Source organism: Chrysemys picta, chromosome 2, assembly GCF_011386835.1.
Source record: "Chrysemys picta bellii isolate R12L10 chromosome 2, ASM1138683v2, whole genome shotgun sequence".
Classification (NCBI taxonomy): Eukaryota; Metazoa; Chordata; order Testudines; family Emydidae; genus Chrysemys; species Chrysemys picta.
In genome coordinates this window covers 266,822,669-266,842,788 of record NC_088792.1, presented here as the reverse complement: position 1 = coordinate 266,842,788, position 20,120 = coordinate 266,822,669, and the positions used below count along the sequence as shown (strand labels likewise).

The 20,120-nt window shown below is 43.6% G+C and overlaps 1 protein-coding gene across 1 annotated transcript in view; it reads right to left on the bottom strand.

Annotated features, from left to right (window-relative positions):
• The window catches only part of COL14A1 (collagen type XIV alpha 1 chain), a 165,157-nt gene that overhangs the window by 132,225 nt on the left and 12,812 nt on the right, over nucleotides 1-20,120 (bottom strand). Inside the window, 3 exon segments of the mRNA XM_024108240.3 lie at nucleotides 9,371-9,466; nucleotides 13,828-13,971; nucleotides 17,523-17,639. Coding sequence (XP_023964008.2) covers nucleotides 9,371-9,466; nucleotides 13,828-13,971; nucleotides 17,523-17,639 — 357 coding nt within the window.

Here is a 20,120-nt window from a genome sequence, read left to right as displayed (position 1 = left end):
AATTTCCCCATAAGAATTAATGTAAATGGGGGGGTTAGGTTCCAGGGAAATTTTTTTCACCAGACAAAAAACTATATATTATATAGATATACACACAGTATACATTTTAAACAAACAATTTAATACTGTTCATAGCTATGATGATTGTGAAGCTTGGTTGAGGTGGTGAAGTTAGAGGGAGGGATATTTCCCAGGGAATGCCTTGCTGCTAAATGATGAACTACCACTTGGCTGAGCCCTCAAGGGTTAACACATTGTTGTTAATATAGCCTCTCCTACAAGGCAGCACGAACACGAGGGAGGGGAGACAGCATGGCAGACAGAGACAGTCACACACCTCGTCTGTGGGAGAGAGAGAGAGATGCACACTGCCCCTTTAAGTAAGCTGACCCACTCTTAAGTGCATTGTCTTTTTAAGTGGATCAGGAAGTTGAGACAGCAGCTGCTGCCCCAAGCTCTCTCTGTCTCTCTCCGTCCGTGTCCCCTTCCTGCTCTATATGGAGAAGGGGTAAGCAGGTTGCAGGAGCAGGGGGGAGGGGGACACCCTGACATTAGCCCCCTCCCTTCCCCACCTGCACAGAAAGCAGGAGTCTCTAGGAGCAGCTCCAAGGCAGAGGGCAGGAGCAGCACATGGCAATGGGGGGAGAGACAGCTGAATTGCCGATTGCTAGCCTGCTGGGCAGCTGCAGCACAGGGAACTTAGGGGAGCTGATAGGGGGCTGCCGGTCCACCCTGATTCCAAGCCCCCACCAGCTAGCTGCAACGGTCTGCTCTTCCTGCAAGCAGTGGACAAAGCAGGCGGCTGCCAAACGACGTTAGAAGGGAGCATTACACAACTTTAAACGAGCATGTTCCCTAATTGATCAGCAACGTAACAATGTTAACTGGAACAATGTTAAGTGAGGAGTTACTGTAATTCAGAATTCACATTATAAATGATATAGATAGAGAAAAAATGTACTGTGCATTGTTGACTGGAATCTCCTTTCCTCTGGCAACTGTGTTCTATGATACAGTATTTGTATATTAGAAGCTGTACTCATACATAATTTAAGTCTTTTGCCACATGCACATGATCTCTCGCTAGTGCCCCGTCAACTAAAGTATTTATGATTGGAGAACTTTTCAAATGAAACTTGACAAACACCAAATGCAGTAGAAAACAATCCTGCACCTGCAATGGGAGGGACTAGAGGACCTAGCGAGTCATTTCCCTCCTCTGATTTCTATGAAAACATTGAGGGAAGAAAAATGAAGCAGGCTGCAGTGGAAGAAGAGACTGAAAAAATAAGCAAAAACAATGAGGAGTCCTTGTGGCACCAAGGACTCCTCATTGTTTTTCCGGATACAGACTAACACTGCTACCATTCTGAAACCTGAAAAAATAAGGATTCTTCAGGAGACAAGAAGGTGGTTTACTTGGTCCTGCAATGGTGCGGGGGACTGGACTTGATTACTTTGAGGTCCCTCCCAGCCCTACATTTCTATGATACTATAAAATAATTAGTGCTCTAATTATTTTAGAAGGCCTTCTGGATCCTGATTGACTCACAATACAAGAGCTAGAGTGCAGAACAAGCAGATGGAGATACGTTTTAAGCAATCTCTAATTAGCGTCATTAATACAAAGTTTATGAGTTCTGTGAGTTAAAGAGTTCAGTAGAAATCAAAATTTAAAAGCTATGCATGGGACTCAAAACAACATGCGGGCAGGGGACTGGACTCGATGACTTCTCGAGGTCCCTTCCAGTCCTAGAATCTATGAATCTATGAACATCTGCAGTCACACTAGTTAGGATGAAATTAATAAGGTTATGCTTCCGGAGTATTCACCAGCAGGGATCAAGGGAGGCATTCCTTTCCCTGATCCAATATTACTAAATTAAATGCATTAGAGAGGATTTTCCATCATTTCTACTGAAGCATCTGGCATTGACTATTATTAGTGATGAGAAACTGACCTAGATGGATTATTAATCTGTTCTGGTGTGGTTATTTCTAACTACCTCTGTGTGAATCTTCTCCTCCTATCTCATCTAGTATCATTCAAAAAGATCTATTCTATTCTTGTTCTTGTGTTACAGCTAATAAGATCATACATACTTGTTTCTTATCTGAAATTTTTATTTTATTTTTTTTGGCAAGGAGAGGAGATGTAGGTATGTTTCTCAGGACTCCAGTCTGTCTCTCCCATCTCTTCTAGCACTGTCCACAAAGTGACAGAGACAAGTTCAAGCAGAGTTGTTACCTCATCTGCAAAACTCACAGTAGTGTACAAACAAAGAAATGTACCTGAGATGTATACCGAGTAATCACAGTTTATATCATCCCTTGAAAGAACTTCTTCTGAAATTCACACAGCAGCATCGTGCAAAGAGATCATACTGGGAAAGTTTTATTATGAAAGAAAATATTCATCAAAACAACAAAAGCACAGTTGTGTGGAGAGACAGACAGATGTGCCTTTTATTCTAAGAGAAGTTTTGCTTTAAAATATTACAGAAAGTTTTACAATACTGTTGGGATGATATATAGTCCAAGAACAATTCATTTATAGTTTACAACTTTAACTGCTAAAGATTAATAGTAATTATTATACCACTTCATACATGGGATAAGAGGGAAGGTCCTCTCATGCATTGGTAACTGGTTAAAAGATGGGAAACAAAGGGTAGGAATAAATGATCAGTTTTCAGAATGGACAGAGGTAAATGGTGGTGTCCTCTGGGAGTCTGTACTGGGACCAGTCCTATTCAACATATTCATAAATGATCTGGAAAAAGGGGTAAACAGTGAGGTGGCAAAAATTGCAGATGATAACTATCCTAAGTAGTTTTGTAAGTCCCAACCAGACTGCAAAGAGCTACAAAAGGATCTCACAAAACTGAGTGACTGGGCAACAAAATGGCAGATGAAATTCAAGGTTGATAAACGCAGAGTAATGCACATTGGAATACATGATCCCAACTATACATATAAAATGATGGGATCTAAATTAGCTGTTACAACTCAGAAAAGATCTTGGAGTCATTGTGGATGGTTTTCTGAAAACATCCACTCAATGTGCAGCGGTAGTCAAAAAAGCAAACAATGTTGGGAGTCATTAATAAAGGGATAGATAAGACAGAAAATATCATATTGTCTCTATATAAATCCATGGTATGCCTTCTCATAACACAAGAACTAGGATGTGACACCCTGGCACCCCAATATTCACCACTGTCATGTAATTAGGGTATGTTTTGTACAAAGTATGTCTTGTGAGGTATCATTCTACAAGTCTTGATCTGCAAGACATTGATATCTCGTTGGATTGTATGTGTTATCATCGTATGTGAAGTTAGGCTATGTATGTGTTACTGAAACTTGATGTAAGGTTGAAAACACCCACAAGCAGCCTTTCAGGTACAACAGTAAAAAACCCAAACAATGTAAATGGCTTATTGAGGAAATGCACACAAGCACAAGGATTACTCCAGGAACTGTGTACAATAGAAACCTCTCAGAGATAGCACTACACAATTGGAGCTGTTTGTCCCAGGTCACAGCAAAAGAGCTCTCCAGCAAATGGGAAGAAGATGATATAAAAGGGGGACAATGACATCATGATGGGATCTCACTCTCCCTAAAACAACACACCTGGAAACATCTGAGGAACAAAGACTGAACTGTGGGAAGTGATGGTCCCAGGCTAGAGGGATTTCTAGCCTGTGTATCAAAGCCTGGCAAACCACAATCTGCAAAGCCACAGCAGCTTGTGCCTTAAGAATCTGCCAGCCTGTTTATCACTCAGGGTGAGAATTTGCTAATTCATATCCTACCTATCTAGTATGTTAAGCTCAGTTTCTGGTTTTGTTTGTTTTCTATCACTTAAAATCTATCCTTTTGTAGTTAATGAACTTATTTTAATGTTAATGAAATTAATAGGCAGCAGGTTTAAAACAAACAAAAGGAAGGATTTTGCACAGTCAACCTTTGGAACTCCTTGCTAGAAGATGTTGTGAAGGCCAAGACTATAACAGAGTTCCAAAAAGAACTAGATACATTCATGGAGGATAGATCCATCAATGGCTATTAGCCAGGATGTCCAGGGATGGTGTCCCTAGCCTCTGTTACTTGATGATTACCTGTTCTGTTCATTCCCTCTGGGGCACCTGGAATTGGCCACTTTCAGAAGACAGGATATGGGCTAGATGGACCTTTGGTCTGACCCAATATGGCTGTTCTTATGTACTTGACACTTCAGAAAATAAATAAAGGCAGAGTCCCTGCTCAGAATAATTTATAATCTAATGGTCTGATCCTGAAAGGTGCTAAGCACCTCCTGCAAACTCAGGGTATTGAAATTCAATAGTTGAAAACTCTGCTAGGAGCCCTAAATTAAGAGAACAGGAGGGAGGGACTGATGGAGGATGGGGTGTCAACAATAACAACAACAAAAGCAGTCACATGGGAAGTGACACATATACATCATAAGGGTGACATTGTATGGATCTCTTTTTCTAGAGATCTTACAATTGTCTTTTAGTCTGAGTCAACACTAACAATCAACCAGAACCACCAGCCATTCTCCAAAACACACGTATAAGCTTATCTGGGATACTGCCAATATAGATTCTTGCAATATGGAAACATTAAATAAATATTATTTGCCATTCCTCAAAAACTCCTAAATAAACATCCAAAATAATAAATACATGCAGTGTTCAATTCTCAGAAATCCTTGACTTAAAATCAAGCAAAATGACAAAATATCAAAATACTTTCCCACCAAAATCATGGAGTACTTTGTTTCACATATTACCTACACCCCATAACCTATTATTATACCTTGACCATATAAACAAGATGTTTCAAGCTTCCTCCAGTGAGTAAGCTACATTTCTGTCCCTCACAGAGAAAATTCTCATCTCCAGGGCACACTGTGGATTTCTGTTACAAATCACACACACAAAAACTACATCAAAAGGATATGGTTAAAGTTGTAAAGTTAGAAAGATCTCAAAAGTTAGGAAATGCCAGACTTAATGTTACCCGTGCAATATAATGCAGGATTAAAAAAAATAATCACAGAAGCACCATGGGTAAGTCAGGGCCGGCGCTTCGCCTAGGATGGCAGGATTTGTGGGGGGGGAGTGTTTTGCCGCCCTCGGTGGAAATTCGGTGGCGGGGGCTCCGGGTCTTCGGCGGAAATTTGGCGGTGGGTCTTTCATTCGCTCTGGGACACGCCGCCAAAGTGCCCCAAAGACGTGGAGCTGAAGGACCCCTGCCGCTGAAGACCCCAGACCCCCTGAATGCTCAGAGGAGGAGCGCTGCCGCCAAGGGCGTCAAAAACCCTGGCACCGCTCCTGGGGTAAGTGCCCGAATTGCAAGGGATGGGCACAGCTGCCAAGTTCCCCTCCCCATACCATTTGACAATAGGTTTTGCTTATGGAATAAGAAGCAGACAGGCAGTGGAGACACGCTGCCATTTGCAGAGTAAACATTTATTAGAGAAATAGCAACAGAAGTGATCTATTCCCCATTCAGCTGACTGTGGAGATGGCAGAGTGATGTGTTTACAGTCTTCCCTAATTAATGGTCTCTCTCAACCCTCCAACATTTCATGATTTTCCAATGCCAAATGCTTGATGGGACAGCAGATACAGTAGAACCTCAGAATTTCGAACACCGGAGTTACGAACTGACCAGTCATCCACACACCTCGTTTGGAATTGGAAGTACTCAATCAGGCAGCAGAGACAAAAAACAAAAAAGCAAATACAGTACTGCACTGTGTTAAATGTAAACTACTAAAAAAATAAAGGGAAAGATTAAAAAAAAGATTTGACAAGGTAAGTAAATAATTTCTGTTCTTGTTTTATTTAAATTAAGATGGTTAAAGGCAACATTTTTCTTCTGCAAAGTAAAGTTTTCAAAGCTCAGTTGTAAACCTTTAAAAGAATGACCATAACGTTTTGTTCAGAGTTACGAAAAATCTCCATTCCCAACATGTTTGTAACTCTGAGGTTCTATTGTACATTAAAATTTGTGAAAGTGAAAGTCTGTGCAAGGTTTAAGCCAGTGAAGAATCCAGCTTAATGATATCTTTATATTGACTTAAATGGGGTTGGATTGGGAACAGAGCTGTACAAAATAAAGAATTAAAGTCAGGATCCACAAAAATAGCAACAAATAGGGCAAAAAAGTTTTACTTTACCCCAACACACACCCCAGCTTCACAGAAAACCCTCAGGCAAGACCAACAGTTTTTCATAGAAAACTTTTGCATTTCTTCTGAGCATATGGCACACTTCCATTTTGGTATTCAATACTAACCATCAGTATTTACATGGCATGTGAAGACCTTCAGAGAACTAGAGCAAGTTTTGAAGTTAAAAGATTTAATAAATAAAAAGAAGGACTGAATCATGACACGGGGAGGCAACAGACCACAACTTTCTTATGCCAACTTCATCCCCCTTTCTCCATGCTTTGCAGATAGACTTAGTTCTGCCTCTACTTCTTGTCTCCCTGAAGGGTGTAGTAGATCTTCTCCTGAAATCTGACTCAGGCACCTTCTCTCTCGGAGTCAATTCAACACTTTCTTCAAATGTTATTACAGGCCCAGCTTTTTCACCCTGGCCTTTTTCACTTCTTAAGCCTCTAAACCAGGGGTCGGCAACCTGCAGCACGCGTGCCAAAGGTGGCACGTGTGACAATTTTTACTGGCACGCTGGCCGGGGTCCCCGCTGCCGCCCCCGCTCAGCCTGCTACTGGCCTGGGACCCCTGCTGGCAGGAGCCAGCAGACGGAACCCCAGACTGGCAGTGGGCTGAGCAGTTAAGCCCACCGCCAGTCTGGGGTTCTGTCCATGGGTATAGTGTATTAAATTTCTCCCATAGGAATGTGCTACTTGTGGAGCACCAGGACTAGCAGCCATAAGTAGTACACTGTAAGTAGCACATTCCTACGGGAGAAATTTAATACACTACACCCAGGTAGGGAAGGCTGTGCCTCCCCAAATAGCCCACCTCCTAGCTTTCCTCTCCCACTTCCTGCCCCCTGACTGCCCCCCTCATAACCTCCCACCCATCCAACCCCCCCTGCTCCTTCTCCCCTGACCACCCCCTCCCGGGACCCCCCGCCCCCTGACTGCCCCCCTCAGAACCCCCCACCCATCCAACCCCCCCTGCTCCTTGTCCCCTGACCACCCCATCCCAGGACCTCCAGCCCCCTGACTGTCCCCCTCAGAACCTCCCACCCATCCAACCCCCCCTGCTCCTTGTCTCCTGACCACCCCCTCCAGGGACCTCCCACCCCATCCACCCCCCCAGGACCCCACCCCCCCATCCAAGCTCCCCTGGTCCCTGTCCCCTGACTGCCCTGACCCCTATCCACACCCCCAACCCCTGACAGGCCCCCCGGGACTCCCACGCCTATCCAACCATCCCCGCCCCCTTACCATGCCGCTCAGAGCATCAGGATTGGCAGCCCTAAGTAGTACACTGTAAGTAGCACATTCCTATGGGGAGCAATTTAATACACTACACTCGGCCCCACTCATCCCGCTAATTGTCTGGAGTTCTCAAAATATGTTCTTGCACCCCTTATCAAAAATTACACTACAATTAGCTTAAAAACTTGAAAATTTAAAAACTTTGTATATTACAGTAATCATTAAAAAATGTATAATGTTAATAAATACATAGGTTTGATTAAACAAAGTAGTTGTACTTACGTGCCTGTGCTTAATTTGTGTTTTCGATGATTTACCTCCTAAAAAAACTCACATCTCGCATCCCCAGAAAGGGCATCTTACACCCCCAGGGGGTGTGTGCACCCCAGGTTAAGAACCACTGCACTAAACTGATACGCTCTGCATTTTAATTTAATTTTAAATGAAACTTCTTAAACATTTTAAAAACCTTGTTTACTTTACATACAACAATAATTAGTTATATATTATAGACTTATAGAGAGACACCTTCTAAAAATGTTAAAATGTATTACTGGCACGTGAAACCTTAAATTAGAGTGAATAAATGAAGACTCGGCACACCGCTTCTGAAAGGTTGCCGACCCCTGTTCTAAACAATCACATCTTCCTTCCCTAACCACCTCATTTTCCCCAGCTCAGACGTTCTCCCAAATACTAGGTCAGATCACCTCCATCCATATTACACCAGCAGATGCAGCACACAGTTTACAGTACTATACATGCTAGTGAACTTATTTCCATAAACATCTTTACATTCTGTATTAAACGTGAAGACTTAGTGGCAATTTGGTATGAACAATATCGTATAAAACCAAACTGTATTAATTTAGATACTGTCTTGTACTTATTTAACAGACATATAGGGTATAATCCAAAGCCCACTGAAATCAATGGAAAGATTCCCATTGGCTTCAATGATCGTTGGATCAATAACACAGTGCTTGCACTACTAGAATGAAATGGCACTGGAGAGGTGATAATCTTGAAACTGTCTATTTATTGCAGAAAGATTATCTGAGGTCATATCAAGCTCTTCTTGCCCTTGCTTGTTCTGCATAGCATAGATAACTGATAATGGAAATAATTGCCTTCAGTGTTATTTCTGAAAGGAGGATTTCTTTTAATAATTCAGAACCAACATTTACGTGTTAAATGCAGAATGGATTTTCTTGTAAGTGCTATATATACTGGAAATGTTTCTGATGACTAGCACAGTCGCATTATTCTCCAAGTCTGCTAAATTTCTTTTTGTTAATCTGTAAAGAATCTCTCTCACACACACAAAATCAAAACATCTAAAATAAAACTTGTGTAACTACACATAACTTCCTGATTTTTGCATACAAGTGTTTTGCGTGCAAGTGTTTGCATGCATAAGACAGACAGTTGTACATAAAAATCAGGTAGTTATGCAAGGTTGATTCTAAGGGGCAATGTAATAAAATATGCCAATTTCACAGCAGTTCCAAGCATGAAAGTCATATTTAATTCTGTCATTATTATATATACACTATGTTGTATATTGAATAGTGAATGGAAGTGCAGAAATCAGGCAAAACTATCTGTTTTATGCAGGTTCAAAAGAATACTTTCAATTATTTTTCATGCTTAGTTTTAAAACTCTGTTTAAAGCTGAAAAGTAGAACAGCAAAGTAAAGAAAACTTTCTATTGTAGTTAATCAAATATCCAGAGTGAATAAAATTGACTTTTACTTATATGTAATGGCTATAATTGTCATCAATGCAATTAAATGCTGATAATTATCTTGGAAAACAAGTGAAAAAAAGACACTTATCTGTAATGAGGAAAATGGTCTATGTAATGGCAGAGTTAAATATATAACTGGTTATTAATGTGACATCACAAAATCATATTTTTTGACAATCTGACCTTCTGTAGATGGAGATGGTTTACTCCCACCTGTACCTTCCGTACCCTTGACCTTGGATTTACTTGATGTTTCCTTCTTTCTTTCTAGATCTTTAACTACAAACATAAGAGGAAATGTGTCAGACTGAGAAAAGTTTAGTTAAATGTATCATATTCTCCCCACCCCCAACAGAATCTTCATGCAACATTTGTACAATTTGCTTAGGCAACAAATGGCGTTTGTTTTCTAATCTCAGTCATGTTCTTGGCGGGTATTGGTGAGAATGACTCCTCACTCAGGAGAGTCCAAGCACAGGGACATCAGTATCAGGACCTAAATTGTTTCTACTAGCAGACCCCAAGTTTAGGAGAGACTTTGGTGATGGAAAATCTGCCCAGAGGAAAGACACCGGAGTGTAAACCTCCTGCTCCACCAGCCCAGAAAATTGGCCAGGCTAGCTAGAGAGTGGGAATGGGTCAGGAGGACAGAATTCCTCTCCAGTCGCTGGCACATGGTGAATTCATGCCAGCTACTATATCCCTCCATGAAGCCCATGCCTTGGGCTGCCTCTTCCCTGCCCTCTTCAGGGCAACACACACTCCCACAGGAGTAAGGCAAGTCCATAACTCAGACTTCAATTGTGCCTAGCCCTAGCATGGGCTAAACAAGGTAGGGGGTGGGTGTGAAGGCTCCTTATACCCTCCCCCCATCCATAGCAGGCAGAATTCAGCTTGTTTAGTGATTCCCAACATTGTATTAAAAACCAGAGGGATCATTGTGATCATCTAGTCATTGCACCACCCTGTTCTTCCCACCCAGAAATATTCTGGCAATATCACACCTAAAGTCCAAGTGAATGAAGTTAAACTATATCCTGCGCAAAAAGTTTTCTACAACAAAATCTCTCAGAGTTGTTTTAGGAAATTAATTGGTGTTAACATCCACGCAGCCGCCACAGTGGCTAATGATCTAATATGCCACCTTGAATAGCTTTGAGTCTTGCCAAGAAAGGGATGTGTTTTTCCTGTGAGAATGGACATACGTACTTATAAAGAACAGAAAATTAATCTGAGTAGAATTTAAGCCTTTAATTTATATAGTGCTGATTTATGACCAGCATTGATCATTATTTATATTACGTGGTGCATAGAGGGCCCAGCCAAGATCACAGCCTCCTTGTGCTAGGCATTAACGCATAGTAAGAGAGACTCTCCCTGCCCCCAAAGAGCTTACAAGATAAATAGACATGACAGGTGAAGGGTAGAGAGGAAATCTTATTATCTCTGTTTTGCAGAATTGAGACCAGAGATATTAAATAATTCACCCAAATTCCCAGAGAATGCCTGTAACAGAGCCAGGAATTAAACATAGATCTGTTGAGTCACAGTCCAATCCTTCCAATCTCTGCAGTGCTGCACAGGGAGTAAGGGGGATACAAGCCTCCATTCTACAATGTTGATACCCACATTGCAGGTTTCAGTGTGTGTGGGTAGTGGGTGGAGAGGGGAGCAGCCTCTGCAGGCCTGCCCTCATCCCACCCTGACCCCAGCGCAAATGGGAGGCAAGTGCATGAATCCTGGTGGAAAATAATTGGAGTCTTGACTTCTTCCCCAGCACATCTGTGGGGGGGCAGAGATGGGATGCCATCTCTGTCATGTCAATACCATTAGCAGATTACTTACCCCAGGAGCAAAGTGGGAGAACTGTGATTCAGAGACAATTCTCTTCTTTGTCTGCTCTTGGAATAGTGAATCCTACCCCTTACTCAGGGCAGACTGAGACCCTCATGAGCTAGCCCATGATTAGGTTATGCCTACACTCAAGCTGGAGGTGTCGTTTCCAGACTGGGTAAACATACATGCACTAACTTTGATTGAGCTAGGACCCTAAAAATAGAAGTATAGCTGCAGCAGCACAGGCAGTGGGACGAGCCAGCCACCCCAGTAAGCACCTAGGCAGGATTGTACTCAGAGCGACTAGCCCATACTGCCACCTGCACTGCCGGGGCTACACTTCTATTTTTAGCACACTTGCTCAATCAAAACGAGTATGCGGCCATCTACCCGTGTCAGAAATTACACCTCCAGCTCAAAGTGTAGACGTACCCTAAGAGTCTTATTCAGAACTCTGGACTCACATCTTACCCAGTCAAATCCTGCACTGAAGTGAAAGGGAGTTTTTGCCAGAGAAAGAAGAAAAAAAAAAAAAAAAGGGAGAAAGGACTTCATGATTTGGCCAATTGTGAGTGTTGCTTGAGTAAGGTCTGATTTGGCATCAACAGCCAGTGACTCCAGTGGCTGTTGAAGATGTCCACGCACAAGACTGGTCTCCAGGAGGTGAACAGAGCACTAACATGAGAGAATTCTCACTAGAAGGCAAAAGAGCAAAGTAATTCTGGCAAAGAGCTGGCCATTCTTCTACAGAGACTACCCCTACGGAGTTGAAGACATTGTTAAAAATATTGCCTCTATAAAGCTTTAAAAGCCAAAACCAAAATTCATTCACATATTTGCTTGATGATTAAATTGAATGTATTAGTGCATCTGTCCAATCTACCTCTTTAAGACAAAACTCCATTACAAGGCCTTAGTTATTTTATACTTTTTTATTCTACTGTGATTTGTAAGCTATCACATAAGAATTGCAGACCTGATCATGTAAAAGAAAATATAAATTATCCTAAGGATAACAGACTACTGCAAGCTGTTAAGATTTCTATAGGCTTGGGCGGGAGGGAACAAAACTTTGTACATTATCTATAACTCAGAGTTTAAAATGCTGATGTGTTCAGTGTCCTGCTAGTCCCTCATGATTTTACTCTGGCCCTCCCTTCCCCTCCTTTTCCCTCCCCAGAGTTGCCCTGGAATAGTTTAATCTTCCACAGTCCCAAGAATTAGTCATCACTTTGTCATAAGGGAATAAAAAGCCATGATAATACAACATAAAAAAGGAAGGACTTGCATACACATTGTATCTGGTTTCATTCTTACGGTCATTATACTGTCAAATGGGATCCAAGTCTCACTACAGCCAATGAAAACATATTGCAGCTAAAGAAACAATATATTAAATAGAATGAAACCCCTGCATTCTAAAATCAAGCTGCCAGCTCTGCTTTTCCTGTGGAATACAGCCAGTTACGAACAACCACAGCTAATACGCTGGAAGCTTGAGGAGCCATTCCATAGGTTTCTCTTTAATGCTAAAGTAACCTGTGGTTTTGTGGGTTTTGCAACCAGTGGTATTTAAGATAATAAATACAGGCACTGGGGAATTCCTAGAAGGACTTGACGTGGCCTCTACATCAAGTAATCAGCACTTGTTATCATGTGCTGGATAGGAGGGTGGTCTAGCAATTAGAGCAGTGATTGGCAGACCCATTACACAGTTAGAAACCTGAAGCACAAGCATCTCAGATACTAAAAATGTTCAGAGAAGGTGTTTTGTAGGAAGGGGATTCAGGAAAAATTACTTCCCTACCCGCAGGCTGACTAAATCTGTCCTGATCTGTCTTTAATTGAGTTCCAGGAGGGTTTGGCTACACTTAAAAGGCTGCAGCTGCACTGCTGTAGCACTTCAGTGAAGACACTACCTAGGCCACTGGAGGGGTTCTTCTATCAGCATAGGTACTCCATCTCCCCGAGAGGCAGTGGCTAGGTAGATGGGAGAATTCTGCCATCAATCCAGCACTGTCTACACTGGAGGTTAGTTTAGTTTAACTGAGTCACTTATGGGCATGGATCTTTCACACCCCTCAGAGACATAGTCATACTGACCTAATTTCCTAATGTAGATTAGGCCTGAGATGTAAATCAGGGCAGAAAGTGCACCTAACTAATCAACACGCCCTCAGACAGAACACGTTTATCCTTTTCTGTATATATTTGTTTGGGTTTTGCAGGATCATGTGCTGAACAAATTAGGCCAGAGTCTCAACTGGTGTAAACTGGCATAGCTCCATTAAAGTAAACAGAGCTATGCTGACTTACACCAGCTGAGCATCTGGCCTATTACAAGTTCAAAGTTTTCAGACTTACCCGTGGCTTCCCTCACCCCATTCTAAGAATTACACTGGAAATCCATGAAAAAGGGAAGAAATAAAAAAGATATTCCATTAATTTCCTCCCGCTCACAATTCCCTTTTTATGAGTCATGGGCTATTTTCACAAGGGAAAGGAGAAAATTAAAAACATTGGGCTATTAACATTTCCTTTAGTTTAGAATCCCTGCTACTAAGATCTCTTGCACAATGTCCGATAAAGCCAGACTTTGTATTACGAAGTATACTTCACTGAAGTCAACAGACTTGCACCTTTTTATACCGGGCTGAAATTGGCTCTATGTTCTCTATTGGTCTAAGTATTCATAACATGCTCATCTCTGTGGTATCTGAGTACATTGCAAATGTATAGATTGAAGGGGTATTTGATAAGACAGTGCTATATGTGAGATATGATATGTGCATAGAGATACATACTTCTGAACTGCCCTTGTGCTGGCTTGCTCTCTTGGTCTTTATTGTATGTAATAATCTGAACTTCGTAGCTTTGATCTGGAATAAGACCTTGAATAATTGCTTTGGTTGCACTGTTTTGAAGAGTTAGTTGATTGGTTTTTCCACCTGCAAGGAAACAAAAGGAGAAATAAGATCAGCAGCATAGTATAAATAGTAAATGCTATTATAAGGTAAATTGCTACATTTTAAACCACTTAAATGTATACTTAAGCTTCATTAAGTATGGTAATGACCAAAGTCCAGTCACTCATCACTGGTTGTCTGTTCCAAACCCTTGTCCCTTTGGAATGACACAGAGGACACCCCAGAAAAGCAGGGAGCCGGTGGGCTGACATACTGTGAACTTAAAAGGATGGTCTCATGGGATGTAAACCTTCTCCAAAAGCTAACATGAATAACAGGTAAGACGCTGGGTATGTACACACATGTGCAAGCATGCACACACACACACACAAAGATGAAGGAAAGGCCTACAGGAAATGGAGGTCCTGGAGAGGGGACAAAGTGAGACACAGGAGAAGAACTGGAAAGCCACCCAGGAAATTAAGCCATCTGAACTAGCAGATACCTCTGTGGGAATCAGTATATTCAGGAAGCAGTCCAGAGACTCATCCCCAATTGGGAATGGGGCCATGAAACGAGAGGCTAGTGGAATAGGACATCATGAAGTAGACCTTGACTAGGAGTGAAAGGAGATGGCCAGGAGGCCTAGCTGATATCAGCAGCATTCCAGAAGCTCTGAGAAGTGTTGCAGTGACCCTGGGAGGCACAGATAATAGAATGAACTACTGGGAGGAAAGCAGCTACTGGCCTAACACCATGAAACCTGGAGAGTGGGAAGAATCTCCCCAGAGAAGGAGAGACTGCATTCACAAGCAGGGACAGCCCCAGAGTGCTGAAGCCAGAAGGACTGTGCTAGTGAAATGCAGAGGCCCGTGAGCCCAGTCAGACAGCCAGGAAGCCCAGCTCAAACATACTGTCAGGATCACATCTGGGATGTGGGCAGTCATGCCTAATGGTCAGAACCATGAGGGTGGCCAGGAGATTAGAGCAGAGTCAAGCCGGAGTCAAGAATAAGGCTCTGTGGGTGTAGTTGAGACCAGAGCCACGGGTCAGAAGCCAAATGGAAGAGCCAATGGGTGAGTTGGAGATGTAGTCAGGAAGTAGAGCCAGGAATGTTGAGGATGAGAAGGGCAGGAAGTGGAATGGGCACAAGAGCAGCCTGGGTAGAAGCAGGCAGGGGCTGGATGGGAGCAGGTGCAGGAAGCAGGATCAAGCACAGCTGCGGCATGGGATGTATTGAACAGAAAATCGAGTTCTGGCTGCTCCTGGCTCAAGTCAGAGTTTAAATCTGCCCTTCACCAGTCAGGAAGTGCAATCAATCAGGCAGCCCCTGCCAGATTCAGCTGCACCCAGGGAGTTGCTAGGAGACTGACCCTGCTGTACCTGGATCCCCGACACCAGCATGGAGACAAGGGAAAAAGCAATTTGTAGTGAGTGGCAGCTACAGGTCTGTTCTTCAAATGAGGCCAAGGCAGAGCAACTGAAACAGGAAGGGGCAATTTATAAGAACAGGGAACTGAAGAACTGCAGGTAAGAAAAATCCAATGCAGAAGTTCATCTGGTCAAGCACACTTCAAGGGGCCAGCAGCTCTAAAAGGGTTTTGCTGCAACAGGACAGTCAAGACATAGGAACCAGCTGTAGCAGGAGTCACAGTAGTTTTCAAGTGCCCTGGCTTAAAGGAATAGGAACCAGAGAAGGTTTTAAGAGGGGAGAGAGTCTTGCATAGGGTTAACTCAGCAGAGAAATGGATCATAGTGCAAAGGGATACAAACCAATGAGCATTGGACCCATGATCCGAGACACTAGGAATGAGGTGGGAGGAGCTACATAGGGGGCACCAGCTGTGACACGGCTAGGCAGGTAATCATGGGGAGGGAGCAGTCCATAAACTCAAAACCTAAAAAGCAATTTTCAGCATGACTGAACCGTGAAGACTCATCTGGCATTTCTGAGTCTCCCACAATCAGTGGCAGGGTGCAAGTAGCTGGGGGTGAATTTCTAACTTTTTAAAATACTTAGGTAATAATCCTCCAAGGACCTATTAAAGGAGTTTGTTTTAGTTGTTAGGCAGAGGAAGGGAGTGGTCTAATAACTTTTCACAAGTGTGATCCACTAACAAGGGCTCACCAGCTGCATTTTGTGCATTTCACTACTCCTGCCCCAACCCATATGCAGGCTTTGAGTCCAGGGTGATGGACAGTAGGGCAAGAGGCACTAGCAGTGTATCCTACTCAGCACTGCCCACCAATACTCAACACACACTCCCTTCTCCATCCTTTTGCATGCCACTACTAGACTGGGCCCTATTAAAATCTACCACTGCTTTAATTGAATATACAAACTATCCATGTTGCAAATTACTTTGAGGATTAACATTTATTGGAGACCCTCTGCCATCAGCTGACTACCAAAGCATACCACATTCATGCTATCAAAACGGATTACACTCTTTTTCCTTTTGCCCATCTGACTCAGCAGCCATTCATTCCTTTGCAATTTAATACCTTTTAGCACAATAGCTGATTTAACTGCTTTGTGTCACACATTGTTGTAACTTTTATTGGTCTGTGGGTTTTGGCACATTTTGATTGCTTTTATATGTCGCATGTCTGCTCATCTTAAAGTTGAAAAGCCTGCCTGGCACAAGCCAGTGCAACAGTAAAATATGGGGAGGAAAAAGGAATCTATTGCTTTCTCATCAAGAAATTGCTACAGCTGTTTTTAAATACATCACTGTCCAATCTGTAAACTACATGTTATTCTTCAAAGTAGATTATATATAATGAAACAACAAAGTGCAAATGCAGTTTGTAGACCTCACATTTATAAATTTCAAATTAATACATTATAGTCTACATGTGATAGTTATTCTAAAATAATTAAGCTATAGTTTAGTTCTCTTGGTACTGGGAATAGCAATGTGGATATATTGTGAAAATTTGTTTCAGGTTTCTTCAGCAGCACAGTTTATAAACATACCCCCTATCAGGAGAGGGTGACTGTAGGATAAGGACTATATTAAGGATGACTAAAACATTATGCAGTCTGGAGAAGATTCTGAACTAGTGTATTCTGAACTCTTAGTTGCATTGACAATGGAGCTATAAAAAATTATGCCAGCTAAGGACCTGTCCCTCTGCCTCTTATTCACTTCCCTTGTTGTAACTGCCCAAAATTCCCATGGACATTCACAAAACTTCGTCTACTGACTCTTTTGGGGCACTTACTATTTCCCTGTATACGGCAAGAAGAACAGAGGAGGGGATGCTCACAGGGACAGGACCAGAGGGGGAGCCCACTACGGATGATGAAGCACAGGAAGTATCTGTCAGTTGACTCCACCCCATGGACACCACAGACATCTGTATTCACACTGGCCTCCAACTGCAGTGTGGCAAGTTGGATCAGTCTCTCTCCTGCTGGACAGCCAGAGCTCCCGGTTGTCCAGAGCCAGCTCACAGTCCCCCAGTTACGTGGCGTGAGGTCAGCCCCAGAGCAATAGGAGGCTGCTTTCCTCCAGTTCACCATGACAGCATTATCACGGGACCTAAATGAAGCAAACATGTTTATAGACAAATGTAAATATTTTTACCTGAACTTGGAGTGACAAGAAGCTTAAATCCAGTAAATTTCCCTTTAGGGGCTTTCCATGAAATCTGTACACTGTCATGAGTGATTAGATTATATCTTAGTCTTGTTGGTGGGGCCACTGTAAGGAAAAAATAAAGAGATCTTACTTTACAGTTTAAAAAAAAAGTATTTATATTAATTTTTAAATAAATGTTAAGGAAAACACACAAGCAAACACACGCACACAAGTTTGACAACACAAAGGATGCAAGTTATTCTAAATGTCACATAAATCAGCTTATTAGTTTGTAAAATAATATTAATCCCCAAGGTGCCTTAGTTCCCCCGACGACATAGCTTTTAGATTTATAGGGGGGGGAAACCCCAAACTACTGACCTTACAAAAGACAGAGACAAATGGTGTTAGATGTTAAGACGCTAGTTGAGCAAGCAAAGCTGGTTATACAAAATGCTCTTTGTTAACGTATAGGAACTAAAATTGATCTTCCTTTTTATTTGACCATATGCCTTTCCTAGCTCTTATGCCGAATATCATGGGTTTTTCATTTAAGTCACTCAGGGCCAAATTTTCAAAGGCTTGTGTGGGTACAAATGGCCTTCTTACATGTGTATTTTAGGCTGCAAGCAGGGGACAGGAAATAGCACAATTTTCAAAAGGGATGGTGGGTGCGTGCAGAGCTGCAAAAATGGAGCATGCAAACTGGTTGGGTCATGGGCATGGCCTCAGTAATTAATGCACATTCATCCCTATCAGGAACCAGAATTGCCCTGGGCCCCTCCACAGCTAACTTAGATGTATACGGGCTAACCAAGGTTCAGGCAAAGGCAATCCAGGCACTGTAGGTGAAGCCAGCCTCTACTGACTCCTGGATCATCCACTATAGTTCAAAATAGGAGCAGTTGGAAAGAATGGAAACATGAAGGGATTGTGGGAGAAAGGGGCAGGTGGCGTTTTAGGTGCCCAGGAACAAGCAGAAATTCCAGACCTGTGTGCTCTGAGGTGACCAGAGAAGCGGAGGTGGCTGAAGTAGAGGGAGGATGGGAAGGACTATCAGGGGCTCCCCACTTGACTCAGCAAGGCAGCTGCATGCCTGGAATGCTTTCCACTGTGTGCTTTGGGGCATGCAGCAGCACTTAGTGTACCGTACTGGGTCACTAGCTTACTCTAATGTATTATTAGAGTATGCCAGTGGTCTCCAACCTTTTTACGCCCAAGATCGCTTTTTGAATTTAAGGGCAACCCAGGATCTACCCTGCCCCTTTCCCAAGGCCCCACCCCTTCCCCAACTCCCCCCCACTCACTCCATTCCCCCTCCCCCCATCACTCGTTCTCCCCCACCCTCACTCACTTTAACCAGGCTGGGGTTAGGGAAGGGGTGCAGGCTCTGGGCTGGGGCCGAGGGGTTCACAGTGTGGGAGGGAGCTCTGGGCTGAGCCTGGGGTAGGGGTGCAGGAGGGGGTCAGGGGTGCAAGCTCTGGGAGGGAGTTTGGGTGCAGAAGGGGGCTCTGGACTGGGGCAGAGTGTTGGGGTGCAGGAGGGAGTAAAGGGTGCTGGCTCTGGGAGGGGGGTCAGAGCTGGGGTTTGGGTGCAGGAGAGGGTTCAGGGTGCAGGAGGGGGTTCAGGGTGCTGGCTCCAGGAGGGGGCTCAGGGCTGGGGTGCAGTCTTACACTGGGCAGCACTTACCTTCGGCAGCTCCCAGTCGGCAGCGCAGCGTGGTTGCCGCTAAAGCAGGCTCCCTGCCTAAAAAGGCCCCACTCTCCTGGAAGGAGCCAACATGCCCGTGCAGCCCCTGGGGGGGTGGCACGTGACGCCGCGTGCTGCCCCTCTCTGCAAGCACTTCCCCCGCAGCTCCCATTGGCCGCAGCTCCCCATTCCCGGCCAATGGGAGCTGCGGGGGTGGTGCTTGCAGGCAGGAACAGCACATGGCGAGAGACCTCTGCCCCCGAGGCCGCACTGGCCGCTTCCAGGAGCGGCGTGGTGCCGGGGCAGACAGGGAGCCTGTCTTAGGGAGATCGCTATCGACTGGGAGATCCTCTAGGATTGACCACTCAATCACAATCGACCGGTTGATGACCACTGGCATATGTTTTGGTCTTGTAATGAGTTGTGGTTGCCCAGCCCTATATGTACAGCCTGAATGATGTGCTATTTATGAAAATTGTCCTACCAGGCACCTAGGCAAGGTAACAGTACAGGGGAATCAGCCCTAGTCTACACTACAGAGTTAGGTCAATGCAAGGCAGCTTACACTGACCTAATCCTGTAAGTGTCTACACTGAAATGTCGCTCCCGCTGACGTAACTCACCTGCTACACCGACTTAATAACACCACCTCCACGAGAAGTGTAGTGCTTAGGTCGATGTAATTAGGTCGACACAGTTACAGAGTATACACTGCATTGCTTATATTGACTGTTTCTGGTGTTCAGAAGCCTTCCCACAGTGCCCCACACTATCAGTTAAATCGGTGCAAACGCTCCTGGTGAGGACGCACACTGCTGACACAAGGAACATAATGTGGACATGCAAAAGTTATTTAATTACTGCAGTGGCTGTATGTCGACGTAATTTAGGTTGACATAATTTTCTAGTGTGCAC